We start from the raw sequence: 26,678 nt of genomic DNA, 5'->3' as shown, positions 1-26,678 counted from the left end.
TCAGACTAGTTTATTTTCTCCATGTTTAGTCCATCCTATCTCTGTTACCTAGTTTATAAGCCAGGTTAAAAAAAAAAAAAAAAAAGTCCTTAGAACCCAAAAATTATTGTTTTGGGGAAACCAGCAAACCAGGACTATTGCGTGGTGGGATTCGTAGGAAGGTGCCCTCTTTCAGGTGAAAGACCTCAGGGAATTCATGGTGCTTGCAGCTTAGCTTCTCTCCTCTCCTTCCTTCCTTCCTTCTCTGGAAGATCGTTATACTGAGTTGCATTTTAATTTGACAGTACCTGATAGGAAAATCTCTGTTTCTCTAGGTTATATTAACCTACATTGAGACTATTGACTAAGAGTAGGTGAAAATGATTTACAAAGGAGAAAACATGACATTAAAATTCCGTCTAAAGCTGCTGAAAAACAGCTGATGTGCCTCCATATGAAGCATGCCAGTGGAATGACGGGGGTGTGAATGTTCTGTGAATATTATTTTTTTAACACATCACTTGAGCAAGACGTTCATTTTCAGATATAGAGTGTAGAGGCTCTTTGAAAGCCCAGTAAGAGTAAGTACGGCACTTGTTTTGTACTTACTGTGGCATTAGGTCATGTTAGCTTAAATGCCTGAAGGCATTCCTAAATATGCTGATTTTTACCAACTCTTAGCTTATTTAGCCATTTCTTGAAAGAAGTGAATTTGGGTTTGTTTTTTTGGAGGATGTGAGGTTTGCCTTCCAATGATGAGTCACCTTTTTCTTCCCCTCCTTCTTCTTGTAATGGTGATGCAGAAAGTTTTGGAGGTGGCATCTTTTTGTCACTGGGCTTTTCCACACACTGGAGCATGCATGTTTTTCCAGGAAAGGTGACATTTCACCCTTCTCTTTAAGACACTGTTTCTTGTTCCTCTTGGGGTTTTTCTCCCTTAGTCCCACAGTTCCTTTTCTTTATCTGTTGAATTTTCTCTGTATTTCCTGAGGTATTTCAGCATACATCCAGCTGGCCAATTTAAGGAACTATGTAAACTGAGATCCCCGCAGGATATGCGTATTGGTTTTCAAGACTGTGTTCTTCAAGTACGGGCTTTGATTTTGTGCAGCATGCCCTATCTGTTGTTTAGATGCCTTAGCAAGGCACGGATGGTTTCCTCCCCTCCTCCCGCTCCTGGAATGTGAAGGAAACTTATGGAGAAAGTCAGTGTACTAAGACAAAAATTTAAGTCTGAAATAAATGAGGAAAAGAGCAGATTTGACTTGTATTTCTTGATCTTGTGTCTTCTGAGCCTTACCTGCAGAAAGTGTCAATAACCTTATACTTTGAGTTGATAGTGAAAAACCTGGAGGAGAAAGATGAGGAAAAGAGTGTTTACACGTTTAGTGTATCTTTTTATCTTCCTGTTTTCTTGCTTCTTAGTAGGCAACATCATCATACTTTTAGTGATTTAAGGAGTTTGTACCTCTGAAGACATCAGAGCTGTTTTTTTTTAAAGGGCGCTGTCAAACAATTAAATCTGCATTTTGACAGCAGGATAGATAATATTTGGTGGTGAACAGATATCCTAATCTGGGAAAATTAGTAATAGTTTTAAAAACCCCCACAACTTTCATCTACCTTGTGGCTGTTTCCATCTTCAAAATCCTCTCCCCTCCCCCCCCCCTCCCCCCCCCGCCTTGTACCCCCCTAAATTTCTGTGCGAGTGGAAGTGCAATACTTTCTCAAGTGTGACATTGAAAAGAAGAGTCACAGAAACCCTTTTGCTCTGCTCCAAAATGGAAAAGATTTGGGCCATTGATAGTGAACACGGTCGATAATGTTGAAAGTAGCTTTCTAAAAGGGGTATCTGTTCTCCCCCTTTTTTTAGCGCTTTGTCCAGGTTGTTAGCTGTAACGAAGGAAGTCATCTTGGAGCCTTACTACAAGCCACGTAAGCGCAATGAAATCTTCGCTAGTTTTGTATCAAACTCCCCTTCCCAGCAGATGTGGAACTGGAAAGTAATAAAAAGCAATGGTGTATAGCAATTGGTGAAGAAAGAGAACGGCGCTTCAGAAGTCGCACGTCGGGGCCAGTTGGTTTTGCTGCTTTAGCACATAGACCAGAACATGTGTCCACGCTGCTTGTGCTGCCTTGTGAGGTCTTTGATCACACGCAGTGATACTTCTGAGGCTTAACATGAGCTATGCAAGTTCTCTTTCTTTTCCAGCCTTCAAGACAGGGGAGCTGGATATCTGCTTTTCTTTGCTTAGATCCCTTTTATCTGTAGCTTTGCGATACTGAATATTCATGCAATGTCTTTTTTGGATAGCGGACGGTGCGGAGAGACTGCGCGGTGGTGTTTGTCGTTGTCATCAGTGCATTACGTGCGATTTGAACTGTGGTGACATTCTTGATTTGGTGGTAGGTTATGCTGTGAGATAAGCCTGCGTCTAGAATAAAAGAGCAGCTGGGTGAGTAGCTAGCTGTAACTTAATCCAGGCGGGTGGGAGGAGGATGGGAACAGAAAGATGTTAGGCAACTGGTAGGTACTTAACTTCAAAAAATGGAAGGAATTGGACCAAAAATTTTGAAGTATGAATATCAGGGGTAACAGTGAATCTCATCCTACACTTGAAAAGAAATGCTGTTAAGAAATATTTTCCACTTCATCTGACGAGCATGTAATTGTTGCTCTCTGTTGCTGTCCCCTGCAGGTTTTAGTGCTGGAGTCTAGTGTAGGTCTGACTGGCCAAACAGTGAAATCGCTACAACCCCCATGGTTCGTTGTAGCAGAGCTCTTAAAATCAAAGGCTGAAGTGATAGGTGGCTCACCATGTCCGTGTTTATGTCCCCTTGATGCAATTGGTTCCATCCTAGATAAGCCCCTGCCTTTCCAGCGACCAGCGCTTTTTTTTAAGCAGAGTGGTTGTGACACTGGGTGTAGACATTCTTGTATCTGGTTTAAAAAAAAAAAAAAAAGAAAAGAAAAAAATCAATCAAACAAACAACAACAAAAAGGCAACCCCCCCCCCCCGAAAACCCCCACATGACTCTGCTTTCCCTGCTAATGATGCCTTTACTGTGTTCTCATAAATTTATGATTCATTGGCAGCTGGGCTGGGGAGTATTGACAGTTTTGAATAATGTTTCTGTTCAGTGGTTTGGTTTTTTTTCCCACTTCAATTTATCTCGTGCTAGCAGCATTAGAAATGGGAGGGCTGAAGCTGCGTTTGTGAAGCATGATGGTGCCAGCAGCTACGCTGGCACGTCCGGACAGCTCAGCGCAGGGTCTGAGAGCACCGGAACCGGGGCAAGCGGGAGCGCACCGGGGGACGGTCAGGCGGCCGCTGGCAGCTGCGGAGGGGCAGCTTACGGCTGCGGGGTCAGTGAAATGCAGTTAGACTGCTTAACAGCTTGCCAGCCTGGCAAGATGGAGATCGATTGATTTATTTCTTGATTTATTTTAACCGTCCCCACTATATTCCCAATCATGTGATCCTGCCCCTTTTTTTGTGCTATCAGACCCTCCTGCGAGCCAGTTTAACTCCCTGAGCTGGCAGAAAGCTGCCTGTTCTTTGGGACGGGAGAGCAAAAGCTGTCCTTGCAGCAGCTGTACAGCTGCCCGTGGCACTCCAGCTCGTTGTGTGCTCAGCCTCCCTATCTTGTTTGGTTTTTAGATGGCAACATTTTTTAGGGTAGATAACATCTTAGTGTTTGTAAACCTGCAGTGCTGCCCAAATGTGACTTGTAAATACATGCTCTGCCTTCTCCTACCTGTTGCTGCAGATAAACTGAGTTCTCCAACTGCACAGATGGCTTCTTTTATCTTAATATTTGGCTTGTCTGAAGGGGATCAGTTTACTTAATTTGTCTAATTCGTAATCCCACCTCAGTGGGATCTATATGCACAGGCTCTGTACTTGTTGGTTGTAGAATTGCTTTTGTTGATGTGTAAGTCGTCCCCCCCCCCCGCCTCCCTGCTCTGCTAAATTGAATATTGGCCTAACTCTGTAAGTCTTCTGTAAGAGGGCTTAGAGGGATTATTTTCATACTAGATAGGGTCAATTTTAACAAAAACTGGGGAACAAATAAACTAGTCTAGTTCTAAACTGCTGCATGTTCTTTTTTAATTTCCAACCTGAAGAACTGGATGATATTCACTTAAAATAATTTGGGGTGGTGTTTTTTCCATTGCAACTGGTAACTTTCCCTGAGGAAAAATTTGTCGTCTTGGCAGCCCGTTGCATAATTCAGGACAGATGATTACTGCTTGCTAAACCTCTAGTTTTGGTTGGAGCAGTACTTGACAGAACAAGGACCCCTATTGCCATCTGTTAATACTGTCTTCCGGTTTTTCCCCTCCCCAATATCTGTAAATACATCCCGAACCTGTATGTAAAATAAACATTTATATTCTGTTTCTTTCTGCTTATGGTGCGGAGCTTCCAGTCGGAAACCTTATGCTTCTGGGGGGAAAAGATTAAACTGTAGGAGTCAGAGTTGTAATTGTTTGTGCAGTAAGGGGGTGTGTGTGCACGAGGTAGTGAGTATTAGAATTTTTCCTAATCCTTGTCTGTGATTCACTGCAAAACCGTAAGAAGGTGTTTGGGTGCAGTTCTTCAGGATCTCATTGGTAAGTGGATGTGTTTTCACCCTTAAGAAAGGGGTAAAGGGTAGGTGAAAGAATAAAGGGCTAAATTAGTCTCAAGTCACCCTCCAGCCAGAGGAAAGGGTCTTGCTACCTTTTGTGGTAGTGACCCAGTTTGTATGGTCAGGAAAATTGAAATACTTATTTAAATGAGCAACCAGAATACAAATAAAAGCTTTCTCTGTATATTCCACTTCATAACACAGCTTGTTGCTGTGGTTTGTAAACACATGTTCATATGGTGTGTTTGTTTTCCTTATCTTTCAGTTAGGAGTGTACGCCTGGTTTATGTAGCTAGATACAAAATGCGTCTGAACCGGGTGCCTCATGTCTGTGGATGTCCCTTTCCACATCTTTAGTGTGTAATTTTGTTATAATTGAGATGTGAAAGTGTTTCGTGAGACACAGCATGCCTGCGTTGGCAATACTGGTTGAAAGTATTCTTGTTCTTACAGTGGCCAGAGGGTGCTTGCAGGTGTGTTGCAAACTTCTCCCCTTACCTCCTTGAGCCCACTCAGCAGCCAAATTTGCAGGCTGCTCTTTGCAAGGGCTCTGACCAATTTGCAACATGGACCTGCCAAAGATTCCTCTTTCTAAAGAGGGGCTTTGAGGGGGCATCTGCCCTGGCACCTGGGACACGCAGGGGGAAGTACCTTTGCCTGGTGTTGCTGCTGAAGACAAAGTATTGTTGAGGCATGGCCTTACTCCGATGAATTCTGCTGGAGCTGCTGGTTTGGAAATGTGTTGTAAATTTTAAAATGATAGAAATGAAAAATCTCATTTTGTTGCCACTGTTCATATTTCATGAGAAAGTGAGTACCTCAAAGTATTAAAACCAAGAAGGGAGGTTGAACTTAGTTACTTCTATCAGACTTCCTCAGGAGAAGTAGCTACCAAACACTTTACACGTGTTTGCTTCAGATTTTAGGGTTGCTTTACAAATGTTGAGATTACCTGTTGCTGTGGCTGTACTTACCAGCAGCTGCTGGGCTCCCTGTTGCCCTTTTCTGTGCCAGATTACAATGCAGATTTCCTCTTAGGTTTGCATTATACTTGATTTTTTGCTTAGGTTCCATTTTGTCATTTACCTTAAAGTATAAATAAATTTCATAAGTTTAGAGTTCACTATTGCTTTCTTGTGTCTATTGGGAAAACTTATTAACATTTTGGAAACTCAGGAGCTTATGAAAGGAGTTTAATTTTCTTGTAAACTAGACATTGCTCTTTCCTTGAAAAGAAAACACTCTATTCTGCTCACTTTTCTCCTGTCTCCTTTCTGCAAGCCCATGCACCTTCTCATCCTTTATTTGAGGTGTGACTGCAGAACAGATTGTGGCCCACACTGTAGATTCTACACTGTAAGGCATTGTCAAAGGAAATGAGAAGTGTTTAGGTGCAGCTAAAATTTTAATTGGTCTGTATTGCTTTCTTCTTCAAAATTCCTTGACATGGAATGAGGAGGAGAGTAGTTATTTTTGCTGGGGTGGCAGCAGCAGGAGTGAAAAAGCTGCATTTTAAGAAATGTGGGAATGACAGAAGCTTAAAAAAAATTGTAACACACCTGATGTATGTTTATAAGTACTAGAGAGCGCTGCCTCGGCTTTCACCTCCTTAACGTCACCCCATGGTGCAGATGGAGGAACAGGTTAGTCTGTGTGTTTTGAAATGAGTTTTGCTGATGGGAGTCACTTGTCCTTACAGTTCTCTTGAGTTATTTTTGGATTACATAAAAGGGGAGTGCGGCGCAAGTTTTCCTGCTTTTATCGTTCAGTTGAGAGAATCATGAGCAGTCTTGTGCTGTGTTTACGATGCAGTGATAAATCCTAAAGCCACCGATGTGTTTCTAAAAAGTGAGTGACATGCTGATATCTCATGATGTTTCTTCTGCTGGTTGCGGAGAAGGAGCAGCTGGGGAAAACACCATGCTTTCTACTCAGTGGTTTGAGAGTTAAAAGAACAAGTTGAGTCTTGTTCTCTCAGTAGGAAGAAGACAATAAAACCCCAAAGGTAGCTTAGCACTCGGATTAAAATGTTTTCTTCAAAATTTAACCTTTTTGAGAGGTTTGGGTAGAAATGACTTGCTGTGGAAAAAGATTGAAACTAGAATGGGATACCTTGTAGAGAAAATAGGCTATTAAATGGTCTTGCTTGGACAGACTCGTGTGCAGGATATGGAGTTCGTAGGCATGGATGATGTGCCAAATATCGAAGAACAGGGGAAAACAAAAGTTTGGTGTTGCCGTACTGAAAAGTTCTGATACTCAAAGCCAGTGTTTTGAACAAATATTTGGCTGTAGGGAAAGGAAGTTTTTTCCTTCCTTGTGCTAAAGGGAGACATCTTGGACACAAGGAAGAAATTCTGTACAATGAGAGTGGTGAGACACTGGAAGAGGTTGCCCGGAGAAGTTGTGGATGCCTCATTGTTGGAGGTGTTCAAGGTCGGGTTGGACGGGGCTTTGAGCAACCTGAAAGATGCTCAAAAGATGTCCGTGCTCATCGCAGGGGGTGTGGATTAGATGATCTTCGGAGGTCCCTTCCAATCCAAACCATTCTGTGATTCTAGACTCTGCATCTGTAATGAATCCTGTGAAGCAGCCTAGGTACAAGTTCTGCGTGTCCCTGACACGTTCTGTACAGCTATTTCACCTGCCCTAGGGACGGCCCAGGTACCGGAGTCCGTACGCCCAGGTAGGGCTGAAGTGCACATACCTGTGAAGGACTTTGGAGTATGCTGCGTTGCGCTCGGGCACAGAAGGTGAATGAGCTCAGCTCACTCGTTTGAAAACTAATCTGAAGATTTTTCCTTTTGAATTAGTAGGAGGAAGGCTATTGCGAATTGGAAGAGGAGGTTAGGGTGGGGAAGTTATACAAGTGTATACTTTCACTAAAAGAAAAACTGCAATTTAATTGAGCAACATTCATCCGTAAATAATTTTTGTTTAGTGCTGTGGCAGGAAACAGCACACACACAATGCACGGTGTCTTCAGCCTTGTAGGAAGATCTCGGCTGGTTCAGAAATGGCAACCTCTGTGCTGGAGCTCCTGGTGTGCCGGGCACAAGAGGAGTGTTACTTGCACATGTCATCCTAAAATTTGACCTGTTATGTATTAGTTGGAGATGTTGATTCAACCTCTGTACGTGAGGATTGCTTTGTTTTACATTCCCGTGTGCTTGTATAGACAATATGCAGGTGTATGCATAAATATTTCAGTTCAGCTGGAAAATGCCTCCGTGCCAGCTCTTGCTCAGGGCTCACGGGCAGCAGCAGCAGCGAGCCGAGGAGCTGGGAGCGTGTTTCTGCTGCTGTAAAACTCGCACGTCTGTGTACAGCGTGAGGCTTGAGTGAGAGCCCCTGCAGAAGCAGTGCTTCTGCTCCGAGGTCTGCTCAGACTCCCTGCCTGCCCTCCATCTTGTGCCTGTACAAGCTTTTTTCCCAAAGGGATTGCACTTATTTATTTATTTTCCCTTGTAGGCGACTGCCCTGTTTAAGTTGTGGATTGATCTTATTCTCTACTGATCTTGGCGCAAAAGAAGGATTGCTTTTAGTGAACAGCAACTTTCAGTGTTAGCTACATAGCTGAATGCAATTGCTCTCTTATCTGTGGTGGTTGGGGGGGTGGGGTGGGTGTTTGGTTTTTGTTTGGGTTTTTTTTGTTTGTTTTAAAGAAGGAATTTGGAAGGAATTCTGCTTTTCAAGTGTGGAGTAACATTGATGTTGCTTTCATTGTAATACCTGTCTTCTGTGTAATCTGTCCAATCATCCAAATCTGAACCTCAGGTTTAATCTCATACGTACAGACCTGCTTTACGTTTCTAAGTAAATAGATCTTCCTTAAGTTAAAAATAAATGGTGAGCACAACTTGTCTGATTGTCTGTCTTAAGCCAGAGTACGCTGCAAGCTGGGACCTCTTAAATCATTTATGCTTGCTTCACCTTCATCCAGCAGCCTATTTACTCTGTTATGCCGTAGCCTTAAGTTTGCACGTCTGCGATGGAGTATAGAGTTATCAATACTTCCAATACATAGGAGACATCGACTAATCTGATGATTCTTGTTTGACTACGGTAATTTCAAACAGATGCAAGTACTGCTTAACCTTCCAGTTCCTTTAGTTTTATTCCAACTTCAGCAGGCAAGGCTCATTTATTTTGTTAATTTGCTATGAATGTACTGTTGTTTCCGGTCTGAATTGCATACATCTCATTCAGCCTGAAGATTTAATTTGGAGATTGTAGGCTTGACATCTGAGGCACTTAAGCAAGGCTCGAAATTCCCCTTGCCATATGTAGATGCCACGCGGCAGGTGTTTCCTCGGTGAAGCTGGTATTTTCAAAATACATCTGCTAAATAGGGCATGCTGTTCTTTCTGCCATCTTATGAACTTCAGAACAATCTTCCTTGGATTCATTCAAGCCAAGGCTGACTTTCTGTCTCATTCTCAGTAAGTGCATAACCTTTTTCTTTTCATCCAGTAGGAACAATACATGCACGGCAGGTGCGGTGGCCCAGAACTGTTCACTCTTATTAGTGTTTACAAATAACCTTCATAGCATGGAGAGTCCTCAGCAGTCATTAAACAAGCGAGAAGTGAGAGCTCTTGGCACCTCTTGAGCTATTCTGTCCCTGCCAGCATCAGAACCTCGGTATTTGAAGGCAAGAGTTTGTGCTGGAAATGCTGGGTAGTTTTAGAGGTATCCTCACAGCTCGCGTGGAAGTCACAATAATGTTCTGATCAGAACAGTTTTTTCTGCTAATATTTTTCTTGCGAGTAGCTCTCACGCTGAGAGGCTGGAGAATGTAAATTGTATGTGTGTGCTTACGTGTGTGGGGTTCATAAAGCATTTAAGAATGTAAGAGGATTGCTGAGATTGAACCGTTATCTCAGTTGCTGTATGGCTTTCACCCTAGGAGTATATAAATATTTTGATTATAAAGCATGTATCAGTTTGTGTTTAATGATTGATTCATGTTTGGAAAGGAGACGCTTACGGTTTATGTTTGCATTTTATACTTATTTTAATCATGCTTTGTTTTTTGTTTTTTTGTTGTTTTTTTTTTTTTTTTTAATTGCAGCAGCTGTTGCCGGGTAAAAAGTTTTGGGAATCTGATGATTCCAGCAAAGATGGACCAAAAGGGATATTTCTGGGAGATCAGTGGAGAGACAGTGCTTGGGGAACATCAGGTAGCTCAATTATTTACTTAATTTAGTTGGAGTTGAATACAGAAATGTGCAACTCATCTACTCAAAATTGCTGGCCAGTCTGGATGACACAGCTTTTAAAAGATTTTTAAAAACATCTGTTTTACATAATAGAAAACTAATAGGAAAACCCACATTGCTTTGTGATAGTTAAACGATGTCCATAGTTATAAAAAGATTGTCTAATGTGAACGTGTGTACTCTCATGTTTATCTGCTTAAAAATTTTAGACTGCCATTAAAATTTCAGTTTAAACTTTCTGATGTATTTTCTGCCTTGGGATGGATTACTTGAAGTTTGAACAAAGATATTAGAGAACAAGAGTAGTAAATAAATAAATAAATAAAAAAACAACCCCACAATTTTTTAAACACTAAACCAACCAACCAAAACCCAACAATGTTCAGTTTAAAAAAGAAAAAGAAGCGATGCTTTGAATTAGTAGTGTTGAAGTTTATCTGCCAAGAATTTTGTTCTTGGATCAGAGACTGTCCCTTATTTTGAAGTAAAGGGGAGAGTGTTCAGGTTGGTTTTAGTTAAATGGCAAAAAAACACATGCATGTGCTGAATTTGAAATGCTAACCTTTTACTTTTTATTTTCTGTGCTTTCTATATGTAATGAATATGCTCCTTAAACACTGCTGAGTATCTTGTGCAGTTTCTAAACAACTGCGCAGAACTACAGCTCCAGGGGAGATGTGATTTAGAGGAACGTCACTGTTGTGTGGGGATTTTTTTCCTGCTGAAAATATCCATTATTAGAGTGAAGGTATTGGGATAGTGATAAGGGCATTTTTTTATTATTTAAATTTCAAAATGCCTGTGAAAAGGGGATAAAGCTTCTCAAAATCTGATCGGATGAATATTGCAGTCTGGCTGGGTACTGGGGAGATTTTGGGGAGCTGCTGCCTCCAGCTGTCTGTCTTGCCTGTCCGCAGTGGATCTCCACAGCAGCGCCTGCATCCAGGCCTCCGCAACAGTTTGTGCCTGGTTTTGTTAATATAAACTGAAGTTGAGGGTGGATTAAAGGGCTGAGCCAGACTCCGAACAGCAACAGCTGAGAAGGAGACTTTCTCCTTTGCTGCCTGTGTTGTTGGGCTGGTTACATCCACCAGACAGGCAGGGTAGACATCTGGGGGAGGTAACCTCCTACGCTGGTTGATCACAAATCTCCATGAGTCAAAGCCCTTCGTCTCATCTCTTCCTTTGTGTATTCTCAATTAATCCTGTGCACCTTACAGCCTTTATTCCTGAGCCATGGCCTGCGCTGCTGTCTGTGAGTCAGGGAAGTCGTAGTTTCCCCTTTTGCTCATCTAAAATGAAGAGAGCGGCCACGATCTGAGCAGTTGCTCAAGGTCACTGCCCCAGAGCAAGGAGCACAACTTGGAGGTGGGGTGTGGAAGTGTCCTTGGCCAGAAGACTAGTTTGTTCCATGAACAGTAGAACTAATGAAGCCTGGTTTTCTGTAAGATGCCCTTCGCTCCATCCATTTTCCTTTCTGTCTGTGTCCACAGTATGCACTGCAGTCCTCCCATATGGCTTTGGTTCTTCACTACTCTGCCTTGAAGTTGTAGTTTTAAAGCATTTGAAGCCAGTACCGCTAAAAGAAGCAGTCCTGTCTGATGCAGGCCACTCCTTTCTTCCCCTCCTGGTGGTACAAGCAGTGCAATGAAACCTGCTGGGGAGTTGATCTGGGTTAAAACTAGCTTTTATCTTTTCTTTGTTAACTTTATCCCAGAAAAGTCTTCCTAGTCCACTTGACTTTGTGGCCCCATAGATTCTTGTGCTGGCTTGAGGGAGAAGGCAGGAAAGCATAGCTGGGAGCAGTGATAGAATAGAATTACTTCTCTTGACAGCTTATGCCTGTTTTATAAGGAAACTACAGTATCGATATCATTGCATGTCCCTTCCACCATCCCCTGGCAACTACTCTATCTGCTGCCCGTTGTTATCGACTGGCTGACTATTGCCAGTCTGAGCAGGCAGGAGCGGAGTACTTCTTCCCTTCCCTCGTTGGGGATGTAAGGTCACTTTCTGCTGCCCAGCCAGCAATTTTTGCAGAGCTTGTAAGGCCTTGGAGACATCTCTCCTTTGTTCTGGTTGGATCTCAAACCCTCATGCTGCATAGGGGATAAAGGGATGGAGCAGATGCAGGAGGACAGGGGAAGAGGAAGAAGAAATGAAGTTCTCGTAAACTTTTTCTTGAGGAAATAGCAGCTAAGAGAAAGTCTGATCATGACATGAATATGGCAATTCATATGACCAAGAAAAAAAATGTAGGCTGGTGTAATGGTAGGATGATGTTTTAAATGACAAACCAAGACTGATTGTTTTTTCACTGTACTAATGCAAGAGTTTTACTAAAACAAAAAACTAGAACTTTGTTTTTTTAACTGCAGCCTTTACTTAGAGACTTAAATTTCTGAAATTTTATGATTTTAGACTTTAAATGTAGTTATTGCTTGTAGGTTTACAGGTTCTAGTATTTAAAAAATGAGAAAGCCATCCTGCTTTTTCTAATGGACATCATCAGAGTCAAAATTTGGCACTTCTTAGTACAATTAAGACACTAGAGAGTACGTATTTAATGACTTGCCTCCTTTTAATAGTTGGATCTGCTTATAAGAATTGCACATGTTTTTGTTCCAGATCACTCTGTTTCCCAACCAATTATGGTTCAGAGAAGACCTGGTCAGGGCTTTCATGTGAATAGTGAAGTCAACTCAGTGCTTTCACCACGGTCAGAGAGTGGAGGACTTGGAGTTAGCATGGTGGAGTATGTGTTGAGCTCATCTCCTGGAGATTCCTGCCTAAGGAAAGGAGGATTTGTAAGTGTGCCTGATTCTGACATTTGAGTTCCCATTATGTTATTTTCTCCATTTGCTGCTTGGTTTGTTTGTTTGTTAATCCATTCCTAAAGGCAGATGTTTCTTCTTTCTTTTATATTTGCTCTTAGTTCAGCTATCTTTCTTAAAACGGGTTGGCTAGCAGTTTAACCGTTGTTCTTGACTTAGGGGATGCAGTGTGGGAGATGGGTGTACAGGATGTGAAGGTTGCTGACATTCCCTGGTTCTTCAGATAAGCACACCGGCAGTAACACCCCATCTAAGCTTGTCGTTGGAAAAGTATGCAAATATACCTGTGGTTTTTGAATGAGCGTGTGGCTGCTTTGTTGCTGGCTAAGAACAAAAAGCTCCATGTAATGATGCTAGAAACATAATGTAGCTACAAAAGCCACTCCAGCTGGGGAATGCTTTCAAGGTCATATCGTTCCCTATGGAGAACTGGCATTAGTCACTGTGCTTCGTGGGGTGGGGAAGGGAGCACAGTTGCTGCTGCCTCGAATCTAAAGATGTGGTGAGAGAGGCACAATCAAACCCCATCCCTGTAGTGGGGAAAAAGGGGCTGCATCTCGGCTCTACCTCATCAGCCAAGTGCTAGATCAGGAATTGTTGAAAAACATAAAAGTGGAGTAGGTTTGTTACTGTTAGACTGCTGTGCTCATCTCCTCAGGGAGCTGATTTGTGGTTTCCTTCATCCATCCTCTTATTTTTGTCCCTCATTAGTGGGCACCTGATAACCTTGTTGAACCCTGCGCCTAAGAAAGATGATTTTTGAGAAATGAACAATCAGTGGAAGGAGCCAATTTATCATCGGAATTGGGGGTTAGAGAGGTGTCTGCTCTGCAGCGTTGATAGTCAGGATGCCAGTTCTGAAACAAAGGGCCTCACTGGTGAATATCACATTGCGTGGGTGAGAATTCGGCTCCAAATTTGTATTTACAATTGGCATTTCCAAGTCTGCTCTTTAATATTAAGGAAGCACGATTTTATTTTCTTTAAGAAGAAGCATCAGAAGATGATTGCTTTAAAAAAAAAAAATCTTTTTTTCTAAATATGGAGGGAACAAATCCCCCCCCTCCAATTAGAGAGAATGGAAAAATGATTTAGTTGATACAGGGTTCAAATGCCCTGTTATGTATGGAGTACTTTTCCCTCAAATGAAGTGGAAGACAGGGTTTGGATGCCTGTCTTTGTGACAGCACCAAAGCTGTCTCTGATAAATATGTTTATATGCCCCTTGCTGTTTTTTATCATAAATTATGTTGTTTTCCCTCTCCCTTTTGTTGTTCAAAACTCTGCCCCTGGCATAATCACCCTTTATTCTTCTCCCAAGTGAAATAAAATGCAGACGTTAAGGGCAGAAATGCTGCAGATGTAATACCACTCATAAAATGCTCAACAGAACAGAAATCCTTTTTTTTATCTTTTTTTTTTCCCCGTCCTTTTTCCCTCCCCCACCCCAAAATGTGCTTTAGGGTTATATGAACCACTGATCGAGCTAGTGATTGACTTGAGTGCTCTTAAATGAGCTGTACCTTGGAATTCACTGTGCAAATCACAGTAATGCCCCCCAAAAATGAGGTGATCCTGTTCTGCTCAAGTACATGCACTTGTCCAGGCAATTACTGCATCTTTGACACTGAGACAGTGACTTTTGGAGAGGTGCTAATTGAGTTTATACCCCTTCAGTACATGCAGTTGTATTTAAAAGTTCCTGAGTTAATCCTGAAGTGCCTAAGTCCCTTCTAGAAAGAGGATTTGGATAAGTATTCTTTAAAATTATTTTGGGGTGGGATTTTTAGAGCCTGAATTACTGAACGGAAGAAACTGAATAGATACATAAAACCTCTCTTGGAAGAGTGAGAACTAATTCCCTTATTTCTTCGATTATGATTGACTATTTTGCCTCTACATTTTTATTTGTAAGAACTAATGTTTGCAAGTGACTTACTTTATTGTGACATGTTTCTTTGATTTGTTACCATCTTGGAATAAGAGTAAAATTGATCTGAAAACCAAGCTTATTAAAATAATGTCTCTTTTGCCTAGGGGCCAAGGGATGCAGAGAATGATGAGAATGACAAAGGGGATAAGAAAAATAAGGGGACATTTGATGGCGATAAATTAGGAGATCTGAAGGAGGAGGGGGATGTGATGGATAAAACAAATGGTTTGCCTGTGCAGAATGGAATCGACGCAGATGTCAAAGACTTCAGGTACGTGCACTATTAGTTAATAATTAGTCAGCATCACACAGAACATTTTTTTGAAAGATTTTCCACGCTGTAGTAAAAAAGCCTTTGGCTTATTGAAACAGTGTCATAAGGACGTTATGATGTGCACAGGGAAGCACTGTGAGAAGGTGGAGGATAACTTCTGATAGCTCTAGTCTGTGCAGACCTAGTTCTGTATCTTGTAATCTTGTTTTATTTTCATGCCTGTTTTTACTTACTCTGTGTGGGATTCCTATGGAAATACCTACTGAAGATGTTGACTCTGCTTATATACTAGTCTAAATTATACTTGGGGTTTTGGTCTTGTTCCTTGTAGCTCTCAAAAGATTAAAGCCTTCTAAAATTGTGGCTATTGGTGTAATCAATGCATTTGTATTTCTTGGTAACTTACCTGTTTGCTGTGCTGTGTGTTGATGTGTAGGAAAACTAAAAGCAAAATAAATGTGCTGTGAGGCGCGTGCTGCTGGCCCTTGCATTGAGATGAACCATTTCCCACTTGAGTCCAACGCTTATGTTAGGTAATTAGGAAACCACGGCAGCTACTTTAGAAAGGTTTCAAGTGAGATACAGTGCCAGAGCGTCACATGGTTAATAGTTACCAAATAGCTTTGTGAAAAAATAACTTTGGCATTTCTGAAATTCTGTCTTGTTATGACTGACTCTCTCAATTGAGGAGAAAAATGAAACTGAATTTTTTTACGCTTGTACTGTAACAGGTCTTTGAGGCAGGGATACTAGGGGTTTTATGGTGGCTTTTTTTGTTTGTTTTTTTAGAATACCTAAATTGTTCTGTGGAATTCATTTAGGGAACTATTTCAGGGCATCCTTTTATTTTTTTTCCCCTTTATCGCAACATCTGCAAGCAGTTCTGGTGAGTGCTAGTGTCTGTTGCTGTTAATCGATGCTGTGTGACATAGCATTAAATGGACGTGCTTAGTGACGAGTATCTTTTCTTTCTGCGTAGCCGTACACCTGGTAATTGCCAGAACTCTGCTAGTGAAGTAGATCTTCTGGGTCCAAACCAGAATGGATCAGAGGGCTTAGCCCAGCTGGCGAGTACTAACGGTGCCAAGCCGGTGGAGGATTTCTCCAACATCGAGTCCCAGAGTGTCCCTCTGGATCCCATGGAGCATGTTGGCATGGAGCCTCTTCAGTTCGATTATTCTGGCACTCAAGTACCTGTGGACTCGGCCGCAGCCACCGTGGGGCTCTTTGATTACAATTCCCAACAGCAGGTAAGTGTCAGCCGTTGGTCCTACCCTACCGCTCCAGTTCCAGAGTCATGGGGTTACCATGAGCTCAGGCTCTTGTCTTGGGGAGAGGGACGGAGGAAGACTTGGAGTGGTTTCGTCATCTCTGTCATCTATAGAGTGCTGCATGTGTCCTCCTAGGGAGCTCAGTGCGGGAGATCTACTTAACATGGCCATCTGAACAGCAGTCTTGAGGACCTGTAATAAACAGCAGTTACCAACAGCACGTTTCTGTGTATTCATCATTTTTAGCTTGAGTAAGTTTGCATCAGAGAAGAGCTTTAAATTACTAAAAACTGCTAAACAAAACAAAAAACAACCCACCCTCGAGCCCTTGAAGCGATTTAAAGGTCAAACGACTGTTCAGCCTCGGTGTTGCAGCCCTGCTTTGGGATCTCTGCAGTACTGAACTGGAGCAGACTGAAGGAATAATGAGTTTAAACTGGCTTGCTCGTACTTGAGCATGGTTTAAAACCTGAGGTCAGAGTCCAATACTACAAAACTTTATCTCGGCCCAGTGGGTTTGTTTGACCTTTTCTCCCACGCAAGCAGCTCAAGCTTCTCATCTCGGACAAGCAACGCAAGTCCTTGCTTTGCTGTTGGCTTCTCTTGAATGCTGGGCCTAGATCCAACAATTGACTCGTAATCCACTCCTGTTCCTGCTAGTTTGGGTAACGATTGTAAACTCTTATTGCCTTCCTTTTGTAACTATGATATCCCTCAAAGAAGAATAAAATCCTTTGTTGTAGCTGATAGCAAGAGTATATAACTAGCCCTGGGTTTCCTGAAATATCTGATCTTTTTTAGCAAAATAGCCTGTTGGCACCCTGTGTTGAGGAAAGGCTGTTGCCAAGTTTGTGCTAAAGGCCCACCTTCAGAGAGTTATCATAGTCTTAAAAGCAATGTAAATATCTGTGTTACAACTTTATCGGTTGTTTTATTATACAGCATGTTCGGGAGGTTAATGATGGAAAAATTTTTAATGATTAGACTAAATAGCTGTTGTATAGTTCAAAAAGGAAAAAAAAAGAAGCTAGTTTCAAGTCTTTGTCTTACTCTTGTGTAGGGCCTTGAATGCTAGAATTACTTTCAAACAATGACACATGTGTATTTTTTTAAAACAGTACGTTAGAGCTAAATAATTGAACTGCTTTTTAAAGAACTGTTAGATATGGGAAAGTAACTGTCTGTTAGTGTATTTTATTTAAATTAAGGCTCATTTACAAGTTCAAGTAGTTTTTATTTGTTTCTTCCAGCCTTTAAAAATAGGATATAAAATCTGGCATGTCTTGCACCTAGCTAGTGGAAATAGAAACTCTTGAAGTAAGACCTGGAATGTGTGCTGATTTCAGAAGTGATTGCAGTACGGCTTTCTGGCTCTGGCTGGCCCTGTAGATGGGCCTGTTTTTTTTTTTCTTTATACAAAGTGGATGGGTAATATCCACGTAGAGCTCGTGTCATCTCCATGTAATCACGCTTAAAACTTTCTGCTGGGTTGCCTGTGAAGCTGCAGTTCTCTGTCATCTCTTTGACCTGTGAATTTTGGTGGGGAGCAGGAGGTCCTGGCGCTGTGAGCACAGCTGCCTGCCCACCCAGTCGCTCTGGCATGCTTAGCTCCCACCCAGGTCATGCTGAGAATAAGCAGGCCGGGCTGTTTAATAAGGACTGTTATTTTAGTTTCAGCTTTGTTGCAATAGCTACTTACACCTACAGTAAATGCAAACGACAGGCTTTTGTAAGCCTAAGTGCTGTGGTAAAGATAAGGATTCACTCTTCTGCCAAATGTGACCTTTCAGTGCACATTTGTGTAAATGCAACGCATCTTGGCTCAGAGTTGTACCCATTTTCTTAATATATGATATCCAGCAGCCAATGTTTCTTGGTATTCGCTGTCTGCCAGTTATGGCCTGTGTGAAAGAAATCTGTCTTTTGGCAGTGTAGTCTTTTCCATTCAGTTGTCAGAAGGAAATATGTCCTGAACAAAAGGATCTTGTCTGTAAAAGTGTCTTTCTCGGCCCTTTGGGAAGCATCATATACTTTGAAGGGATTACAAGCAAGTAGAGCTAAAAGCAATATTAAGAAAGGAAGGTCTTAACCACGTGTAATCTGATTAGACATGTCAGATGTTTATATTGCAGAAGAAACTGGCTTACAGAAATCTAATCTTACAGTGTTCCCATAACTGTATAACACAGACTGCGATGTTCTGGTTTCTTGGAATTCCCTCGATGAACTCCCCCACGTTTTGTAAATGATACTTCATTTGTGTACACGTGTGAGAGAGGAAAATAGTCTCGCTTCTTGAAATGTCGGGTGATCCTACTGACCTCCTCTGAAACTGTGTCAGTAGTTTGTAGGTTTTCACTCTGATTGTGACTTCTAATAGGCTAAAATGCTCCACACGTACTTTTTTATAACTTCAGCCTTGCTTTGTAAATTCTAGTTAATATTCCTGTTAAAGAAGGTTCTTTTCCTTTTTCCACTTACTGGACACCACAATTTAATACTGCTACGTAGTTTTTTGGAACATAGGTCTTTGCTGTCAGCAGATGGAGACAGTGCATTGAGGCTTTAATAACTCTTCCTAAATACGTAGAGTTGATGATTCCCAGAGCTCATGTGGTGTAGGGGCTTATCTGGCTAAGTAAAGCCTGAAATTGTGATTGTTTTTGTTGGCTCCGCTTTCTTGTATGTGCTACAGGCAGTGTGAAATCTGCAGCTGCAGAAAGTTTTAGCTGTTCACACCGAGTTTCTTCCATGTAAGCGGAGCCTAGAGCCTGGGTTTGCAGGCTTGCAGAAACTGCGATTTAGAGCGGTGGAGGGAGAGTCCCTGCCCGGGTGCGTGGCTTAGGTACCAACGTTTATCTGACCTTTCTTTGGAAGGGAAACTCCATAAAGATTTGAGAGGAGGTCTGCTGTAGGCGGAAAGAATCCAGCCCTTCCTCATGCTTGCAACGCGGTGTGAATGCAGAACGTCTGCACGTGGTTTTAAAGAAGCTCAAGAATATTGTCTGAGGAAGTTAGTGTCACTAAGTTGGAGCTAAGTCTTTAGGTTTCTTTGACCTGAAGATGCAGACATACTCTCGGTGATTTTCTTGAGCAGATGAAAGGACTCTGCCCAGCCACTCTGTTCCTTATTCCTCCCTTCTGTAATACCAGTAACTTCAAGTAGAGGAGCATCTTTTCAATCTCCCTCTTTGAGTCTTTAGGTAAACTCTAACAGCTGCTGACAACAGCCATTTGCAGAGTGTTTTGGATGCTGTGGCTTGATTTCAGCAAAAGAAAAATGCACAAAGCTGGTGTGGGTACTTGTATGTCTTGAAGTCAAATTTCGCAGTCATCTGTTGTGCTCACGAGGAGGAGAGAGCAAGCAGACAACAAAAAAAAATACAACAGCAGCAGGTGAAATATTCATGCTTTGAGTAGCTGTGCATTCTTTTTTTGCTAGTACTTCTAATTTAAAAATGGATCCTTGAGATGCATTTGGGAGGCGTGGAAGTCATCACGCATGTAAACTGAGCAAAAGTAAAAGTATTTTCAGAGAAGATAAGTGCTTTTTTGCCTTGAAGACAGGCAACTAATAACCTAGCCTTTTCCTCTTCTGTTCACCTTGGCGGAATACATGTCAACAGACTGGGTAAACAGATCCCAGAGATGCAAAACAATATGAAAATTAAATGTTTTGGTGAAGTGTTTGCAGCTGAAGAAAGATAAAATATTGGTCTGCTGAACTCGGTACAAAAGTAGACCACAAAACCAAGGATGTCTGTTCTAGATGTATCTCTACGCAGCAGTGAAGCAGTTTAGGGGAGATATATATATACATATATATATTTTTTTTTTTTTCCCCCCATATCTGCTGGTGCTGATCAGTGAACGAGATGTTGCTGGAGACTCCTACAGAGCCAGTATCCCTCATTCCATTTTGTGTAGGTCACGTTGTCCATGATGTCCTTGGTTTTTTTTATACTAAAAGCTGTCAGTAGAGCAGTCGATCCAGCTGCTAATGACAGATGGTATATTCACGAAGATTACACCCCTTATAAGCACTCGACTTTGTGTAAACGTCAAATATTGTTGAATGACATGTTTAATAAAAGAAAAAAGAAAAGCAAAAAGAAATTTGTGTTTTGCATGAAGACTGCTAGGAATGTTTTATGGCCTTCCTGATATTAGGCCCAGGGAGGTCATAAAATAACTGTCGACTTGATATGTTTCTCCATAAGCAGCGTGACGATACTCCTTGGATGGATGGAGGGACCCCAGCGTCTTAAGTGGTGAGCAGTCTTTGGGGAAAACAGTTGTGGCTAGGTTTCTGGCACATAGAAGGTCAATTTTGGATCCCCTAAGTACTGAGTTTCCACATCTTAAATCTGATACTGATCCCTTCCATCCCCTCCCCCCCCCGCCCCGAACTTGTAAAAAGAGAAGGAAATAGAGGGAGACTATCACCTATCCTTCTGTCAGATTTTCTGCCTAAACAGCGCAGTTCCTCATCCTGCTCTGAGGAGAACCAACTCCAATTTTTGTCTATTAAAAAACCCCCTAATTTTCTAAATGCTTCCGTGCTTCTTGATGGTTGTGAGTTTCTGCCAAAAATTTGGACAGAATTATTATTGCTGCTTCTGACAGCTGAAGTAGCTCGCTTGTCTTGCCTGAAAGGAGGGCAGAGATAATAGGTGTGAAAATTGTATAGCATTTAGGCCTGTTTTTTTCCAAGTGAGTGGAGAGAGAAAACGTTTATCACAGAGGTTTGCGAAGTTGTTCACACCTCAGAAATGATCACTTCTGGAAGTAAGTGGGGATAGACATTGCTTCTGGATAGTTTCAGAGTGGCTATTCAGCTTGCGTATTCTTAAATGTTTTAATTATTGCTGAGCGATGGTCTGCTAATGGATTGATTCAGGGAGTGTTTCACTGAGGTAGAGGCATCTGCTCTGGCATAGGAAGCTGGGGAAGCAAGCTTAGTAAGGACTTGGATGAATGACAATGAAACAAACCTAAGCAAAAATACTTTTTCTTTAAAGACTAATGTAACTCTCTTTTTTTCTTACTGAGAACGACTGTTCTCAAGAACACTGCCCATTGCTCCCTAAGATTGTAGTAAGCTGTAAGCTGGCAAACTTGTGTATACTTTGGATGACTTAACCAAAAAGTGCCCGGGTCTGGTTTCTGTCTGTGGTCAAAGAATTTACACTCCTTGCCTGGATTCACGTAGGAGATGCTGGAGATGGAAGGCTGGCAGGTAAAGGAAGTGTTTTGCCCCGGGGTTCGTGAGCTCCCGAGGCTGGCATCCCATCTGATGGCTCTTCAGCTGGCTCTGAAGCCATCTCAGGTGTATCATCTCTCCCAGGCCTCGCTCTGCAGTCCTCCTGCCGTCCCGCTTGCCGCTTCAGACCATCTGGGAGAGTCGCACAGGTTGTCCGCTGGCGTAACTGCGATTTCACTGTACTCTGTGGTGTTCAAGATCTGGAAGTGCTCGTGGCAGCTACTTGTGATCCACAGGCTGCAGTTAGGGGCTCTGTGTTTGAGGAGGAGGGGGAAAAAAACGGCTTTCGGGCACTGTGCAGAGAAAACCCTGGCTGTGGTTTAACTTCAGAAATACTTCCTTTTTTTTTTTTCAGGTGGATTATCATGGGCAATTGATTTCAAAGGGGTTTGGCTTTTTCAGTTCCTTTTGAAATGTTTCCCTTTAAAGAGGAGTATCTGTAGTCATGAAACTAAATCTAGTGTAAAGGAATTGCTTTAAAAGGAAGCAAGAGAACGCTTTTTGTGCATGAGTAAAAGACCATATTTGTGCTTTTGTCCCTTCAGTTGTTCCAAAGACCGAATGCACTTGCTGTTCAACAGCTAACAGCAGCGCAGCAGCAGCAGTACGCGTTGGCAGCTGCCCATCAGCCTCACATAGGTAAGTCTTGCATTTAATACATTACATTTTACTGGACTTCTGTTAGTCGTCAGAATACGTTGGGGAAAATAGCAGGGGAAAAAAGGATTGGTAGGTTTTAGAGAATTCTAAATATGTTTTTGCAACTGGTAATCGACACGCAAGCAGAAGTATATTGTTTGAAGATTTACTTGAAAGATTCTGGAGGTATCTCTTGTGTACTTGAAAAGCTCTAGAGCATTCACGTCTGGCAGGAATGACACTCTTACCCTTGCTGAGAGTGCTGCTCAGTCATGAGAGCGTTTTGAAGTACTTCCTTGCTCTGAGTGAGGCATGAATTGAAGTAAATGGCACAGTGAAGTGAGGGAAAAATGCACAGTTCAATATACACCTGAATGTGCTTCCTGTGGTTCAGCTGCCTGGGGTCTGACTTTAACTTAAAGATGTAATTTATGCAAACACATGATTCATATTATTAAAACAGTATAGATTAACTCTGAAGAAAGCACTTAATCCTGTGCGTAGAAAACCAGAAGAACTGTAGAAGGGCTTACTCATGGATGATTGGAGTTAAACTATCTTAGGGTTAAATGTTTTTAGCACAATAAGCAATTTAAGTTGTAGTTCTTCCTACCCTAAAGCCCAATACAAATGTGTTGGGACTCTCCCAGCTCTGTGCAGTGCGCTCGTGTGCGTATTGGAGTTCCGGGCTAGACCTGAATTAAAATTACTTAGCTTTTTAACTTACTCCCCTTCACCTTCACCTCCCCTCCACGCCCCCCTCCCGCCCACCGGTAATTTCTCTAATGATTAAACTGTTTCCTTGCAGAGGAAGGTAATGCCTACACGGCAGTGATAATGCCCTGCCATGTTACCTGTACACTCCTGAGCTCCTTCCAAACTGATTAATTGAAGTACTGGTATTGTGTAGTGGGCATGGAACTCAGAAAGTAGGGTAAATTGGTTCTTGATCAACTTGCTATAGAAAATACAGAATAGTAACAAGCAATTAGATAATGTTAATGTCTAGCTGGTGTTAATAGTCACTTAAACAGTAACGGTGTATCTGCGCTGCAGAGATACCTGAGCAAGTATGGGTATTGTATATAGAGTATTTTACCACTTCAGCTTTCCTTATGGGGTGTTGCATCCTTGGAATTGGGTTTCTTTTATGTAAAATATATCCTCTGTAGATTGTTCTTATTAAGACTCTGGGAAATGCAGCGGTTGCTCTGTCCCTATAGAAAACAGCTTGTAAAAAGCTTGAAAATACTAAAGCAACCTGAGCTTTTGTGTTCGCCAGCCGGGTAGCCAGAGGTATTTTGATAGGGCTTCAGTTCTAGTTAAGTTTGTTTTTACTGACAGGTATGTTTTCAGCAGGTTTAGCTCCTGCTGCCTTTGTCCCCAATCCGTACATCATCAGCGCTGCTCCACCGGGAACAGATCCGTACTCAGCCGGACTTGCAGCAGCTGCGACATTAGGTGAGATGCTTCCAGTTGTCCGTGTATTCGTGACCATTTTCTGTACCAAAACTGCTCTTGAATCTGTGACCGTGGAAAGTAAATATTAGTACATTGTAATTTCTGTGGAGAGATAATTGTACGTCAGTGAGTTGAAACAGAATTTGTCTTGGAAACCCTACTTTCTGTAGATTAAATGTGATAATTCTTGTATAACACTTGCTATGAGCTCTCTTGCTGTTGAGGATAAACAACCAGAGCAAATCTGAAATGAAACACTTGCAGACATGAATGTTGCTACATGTTTGGGGGTTTTTGGGTAACTGACAGTAGTGAGAGATACCTTTGAAAATATACTCATTAAATGCTGGAAAGATGGAGGATATGTTTTCCTGCCAGGAAAGTTGTATCTCGTCACTGTTTAGCTTGATTTACTGTAGTGAGTCCTGCAAATTATATCTTTCCCTTTTGCTAGCGTCTGTTAAGAATTTATGCTTTTTAGGTTTGCTAGGTAAAAACATCTCGTATCTGCTGTGAGGCTTATACCATGAATATGCAGTTTTCCAGATGGCAAGGAAAGATGGTGGCTTTTGCCTTTGTGCAAGATCTTTCTCCCAAACGTTCACGTATCAGTTTCCAAATTCTTGCCAACTGTCATAGCCAAAATTGTTGTATCTTGAGATGACAGCTCGGTAAAACAGCTTATCAGGCAGTGTGAAGAACACATTGTACGTTGAACTTTTGCTGCGTATGCCGTAAAGTTCTTGCCTAAGCATTGAGGACAAAGGAAGAATGTACTTTCAGAAAAACATTTTTATAACCGTGCTTTTCTTTCCGTGAGCCGCTGGGAGAGGAAGCCTTCTACCTTTTAAATAAAAACGACTTAGTTCAGAGTAGTGGTGATTTTTAGTGGAGCCTGCACGCTGTTGCCACACTCCATTTCCAACTTGTATACTCACTGCAAATCTCTTCCGCTATGGGATGGCTTGTACCAAATCAAAACCGTAAAGCGTTGGTTGTACGTGAATAATAATAGCGCTCTGCCAAACAGCGTTGTGGTTTGGTACGTGACTTTTCGGTGTGTTTAACAGCTCTTACATAACCCCTGCTTAGCTTTTAAGCTTTGAGGCCAGTACCAGGTCAAGCTCTGAAATGGGATTTCAGCAACTGTTACCCGGTTGGATGGCATTTTTAATGGATCATATGGAAGTATGTAAAGAATCAAGACTACAATTTGAAGATGTGGGCTTTGGACTCTTTGGCTGCAGTGAGTTTTGTATGCTGATTGCATAATAACAATGCAAGATTAAGTTTAGGTAACAACATGTTGTTGGCAAACAAATGATGCTGTGATTAAATGGAAGAAAGCCAAGAGTTAGAGTACAAGGATATTTCTAATAGTCCAGGAGTCAATAAACTATCATGTGATGATGAATGTGTGGCAGTGAATGAATGACCTGAACTCTTGGTGGCAAATATAAGTAGGAAGCTTCAGTCAGGACTTAGCGGGGAAGAAGTGCTAGAACACTAGCAATTCCAGTTACAGTCAGAAGAGGTGCTTTGTAAAGGAATACTTTAAAAAGAGGATTCTGGTTGGCCTTTTGCATCACCTCAGTGCTTCTAAAGCTAGTGCTCATTCTTCAGTAACACACTGAAGTTTAGTGGAGCAGGAGGTCAACATCTTGATTTCATAGAAAGACCACATGTAACTGCTGCCAGATTTCTAGGAAACAGCAAGCGTGTTTGTGACAACTTTTTTTTTTTTTTTCCTTTTTCTCAGCAGTATTGAAGCTGCAGCTGCCTGAATATCTGATTGGGGCCTTATAAATTCGAACTAGGAAATAACATACCCCGGGATACCTAAAGCATCCCAGAACTTGGCATCAGGATCTCTACTTGAATAATTTTTAAACTTTATGACTCTTGAAAGCAAACCAAAAGAATGTGTAATGCGCTGCAATGTACTTATAGTGTTACACCACTGAGAAATACGAGTCACTTCATCCATCTCACTGGGCTTTGGACCCTAACAGCTGGAAGTGGCAATATAACAAACTTCACTCCTGGTTGTTTGTTTTAGGAGAAGCACCTTTTCTGTCTAGACTCGAGCAGTTTTGAAAGCCTTTTCTCTGTCACGACCGAGTGCAGCACTGAAGGGGTGTGGGGCAATTTAGACGTTTAGAGTTGTGTATAAAGTCAGAAGGCCTCCCTGACATGTATGGGAGCATTAAATTGGGAGGACTTGGAGAAGTTTATGAGATGGAAGAAATGAGTTTAGAGTTGTTGGTAGTTTATTGCTCACAGTTGCTGTTAGAGTGGAGGGGAAACTTTTGTGTGTTTTATGGCGGAGATAATTCCGTCAATTAAGATTCTGCCATTATGGCAGCTTTTTCATGATTGTAAGATTGTCAGCCCTGTGATAATACTCTTTTCTTCCCAACAATAGTAGCATTTTAAAGAACAAATTTGAATGCGGAGGGAAGGGCTTCCTAGACTCAAGAAAAAAAAAATCACTTGTGAGTTTAAGCCATGTGGAAGATACTGCTGTCTTTAAAAAGTGTTGTGAAATTGCCTTCTATCATTTGAGAACGATGTCACTCAAAAAGAAATCTTGCCTTTTGTAAGACAAGTTGGGAAATGTTGATTCCCTCTGAGGGGGTGTGTTACAGGTAGAAAAGTTTCTGTTCTTTGTAGAGAAGTGGATGCTGGAATAATCTGCATACAGGAAAACACAGTGCTCCTAGACTGAAGGTAGAGTCGGTGTGGATGTGTCTGCACTGTGCTTCTCAAGCGTGGGTTTCTTAGAAGCTTCATTCACTTGGTGCTGAGCTGCATCCCATGCAGAGCCAGCTCAGAGCTGAAGACAGGTATGGATGCATGCACATACCGCCTAGGACCGGGGCTCGGGGGAGCACATGCAGCTGGCTCTTCCCCAGCTGCCTCGGGCACGGTGTCATGCAAGGGTGCCTCTCCTCTTCTGGATCTGTGCTGGCCCCAGGCGCTGTACCGCAGGGTTTGCATGGGGCTCCACCAGAGCCGTTTGAGTTCAGCTGTTTCTCACTCCCATCCCTAAAAAAGACACCGCTTCATGGATATCTGTGGTGCTGTACTGGTAATTGTGAAGTGATCGGCTCACAAGTCGATAGTATTTGATAAAGTTGCTATTTGCAGCCTTGCATTTTCAGATG

General features: G+C 42.0%; 1 protein-coding gene across 11 annotated transcripts in view; it reads left to right on the top strand.

Annotated features, from left to right (window-relative positions):
* PUM1 (pumilio RNA binding family member 1) overlaps window positions 1-26,678 on the top strand; it is a 77,950-nt gene that overhangs the window by 20,642 nt on the left and 30,630 nt on the right. For 5 of the 11 annotated variants that reach the window (XM_075522421.1, XM_075522423.1, XM_075522420.1 and 2 more), the window contains 6 exons: window positions 9,689-9,797; window positions 12,465-12,643; window positions 14,708-14,874; window positions 15,857-16,127; window positions 21,957-22,050; window positions 23,395-23,511. In XM_075522421.1, the coding sequence (XP_075378536.1) occupies window positions 9,689-9,797; window positions 12,465-12,643; window positions 14,708-14,874; window positions 15,857-16,127; window positions 21,957-22,050; window positions 23,395-23,511 (937 nt within the window). The remainder of the gene's footprint in view (window positions 1-9,688; window positions 9,798-12,464; window positions 12,644-14,707; window positions 14,875-15,856; window positions 16,128-21,956; window positions 22,051-23,394; window positions 23,512-26,678) is intronic. The other 6 variants (XM_075522430.1, XM_075522422.1, XM_075522428.1 and 3 more) reach the window with 3 other exon arrangements.

The sequence above is a fragment of the Mycteria americana genome, chromosome 21 (genome assembly GCF_035582795.1).
Source record: "Mycteria americana isolate JAX WOST 10 ecotype Jacksonville Zoo and Gardens chromosome 21, USCA_MyAme_1.0, whole genome shotgun sequence".
NCBI classification, from domain to species: Eukaryota; Metazoa; Chordata; class Aves; order Ciconiiformes; family Ciconiidae; genus Mycteria; species Mycteria americana.
The sequence above is the reverse complement of the archived record's forward strand: the minus strand, read 5'-3'. Positions and strand labels throughout refer to the sequence as shown.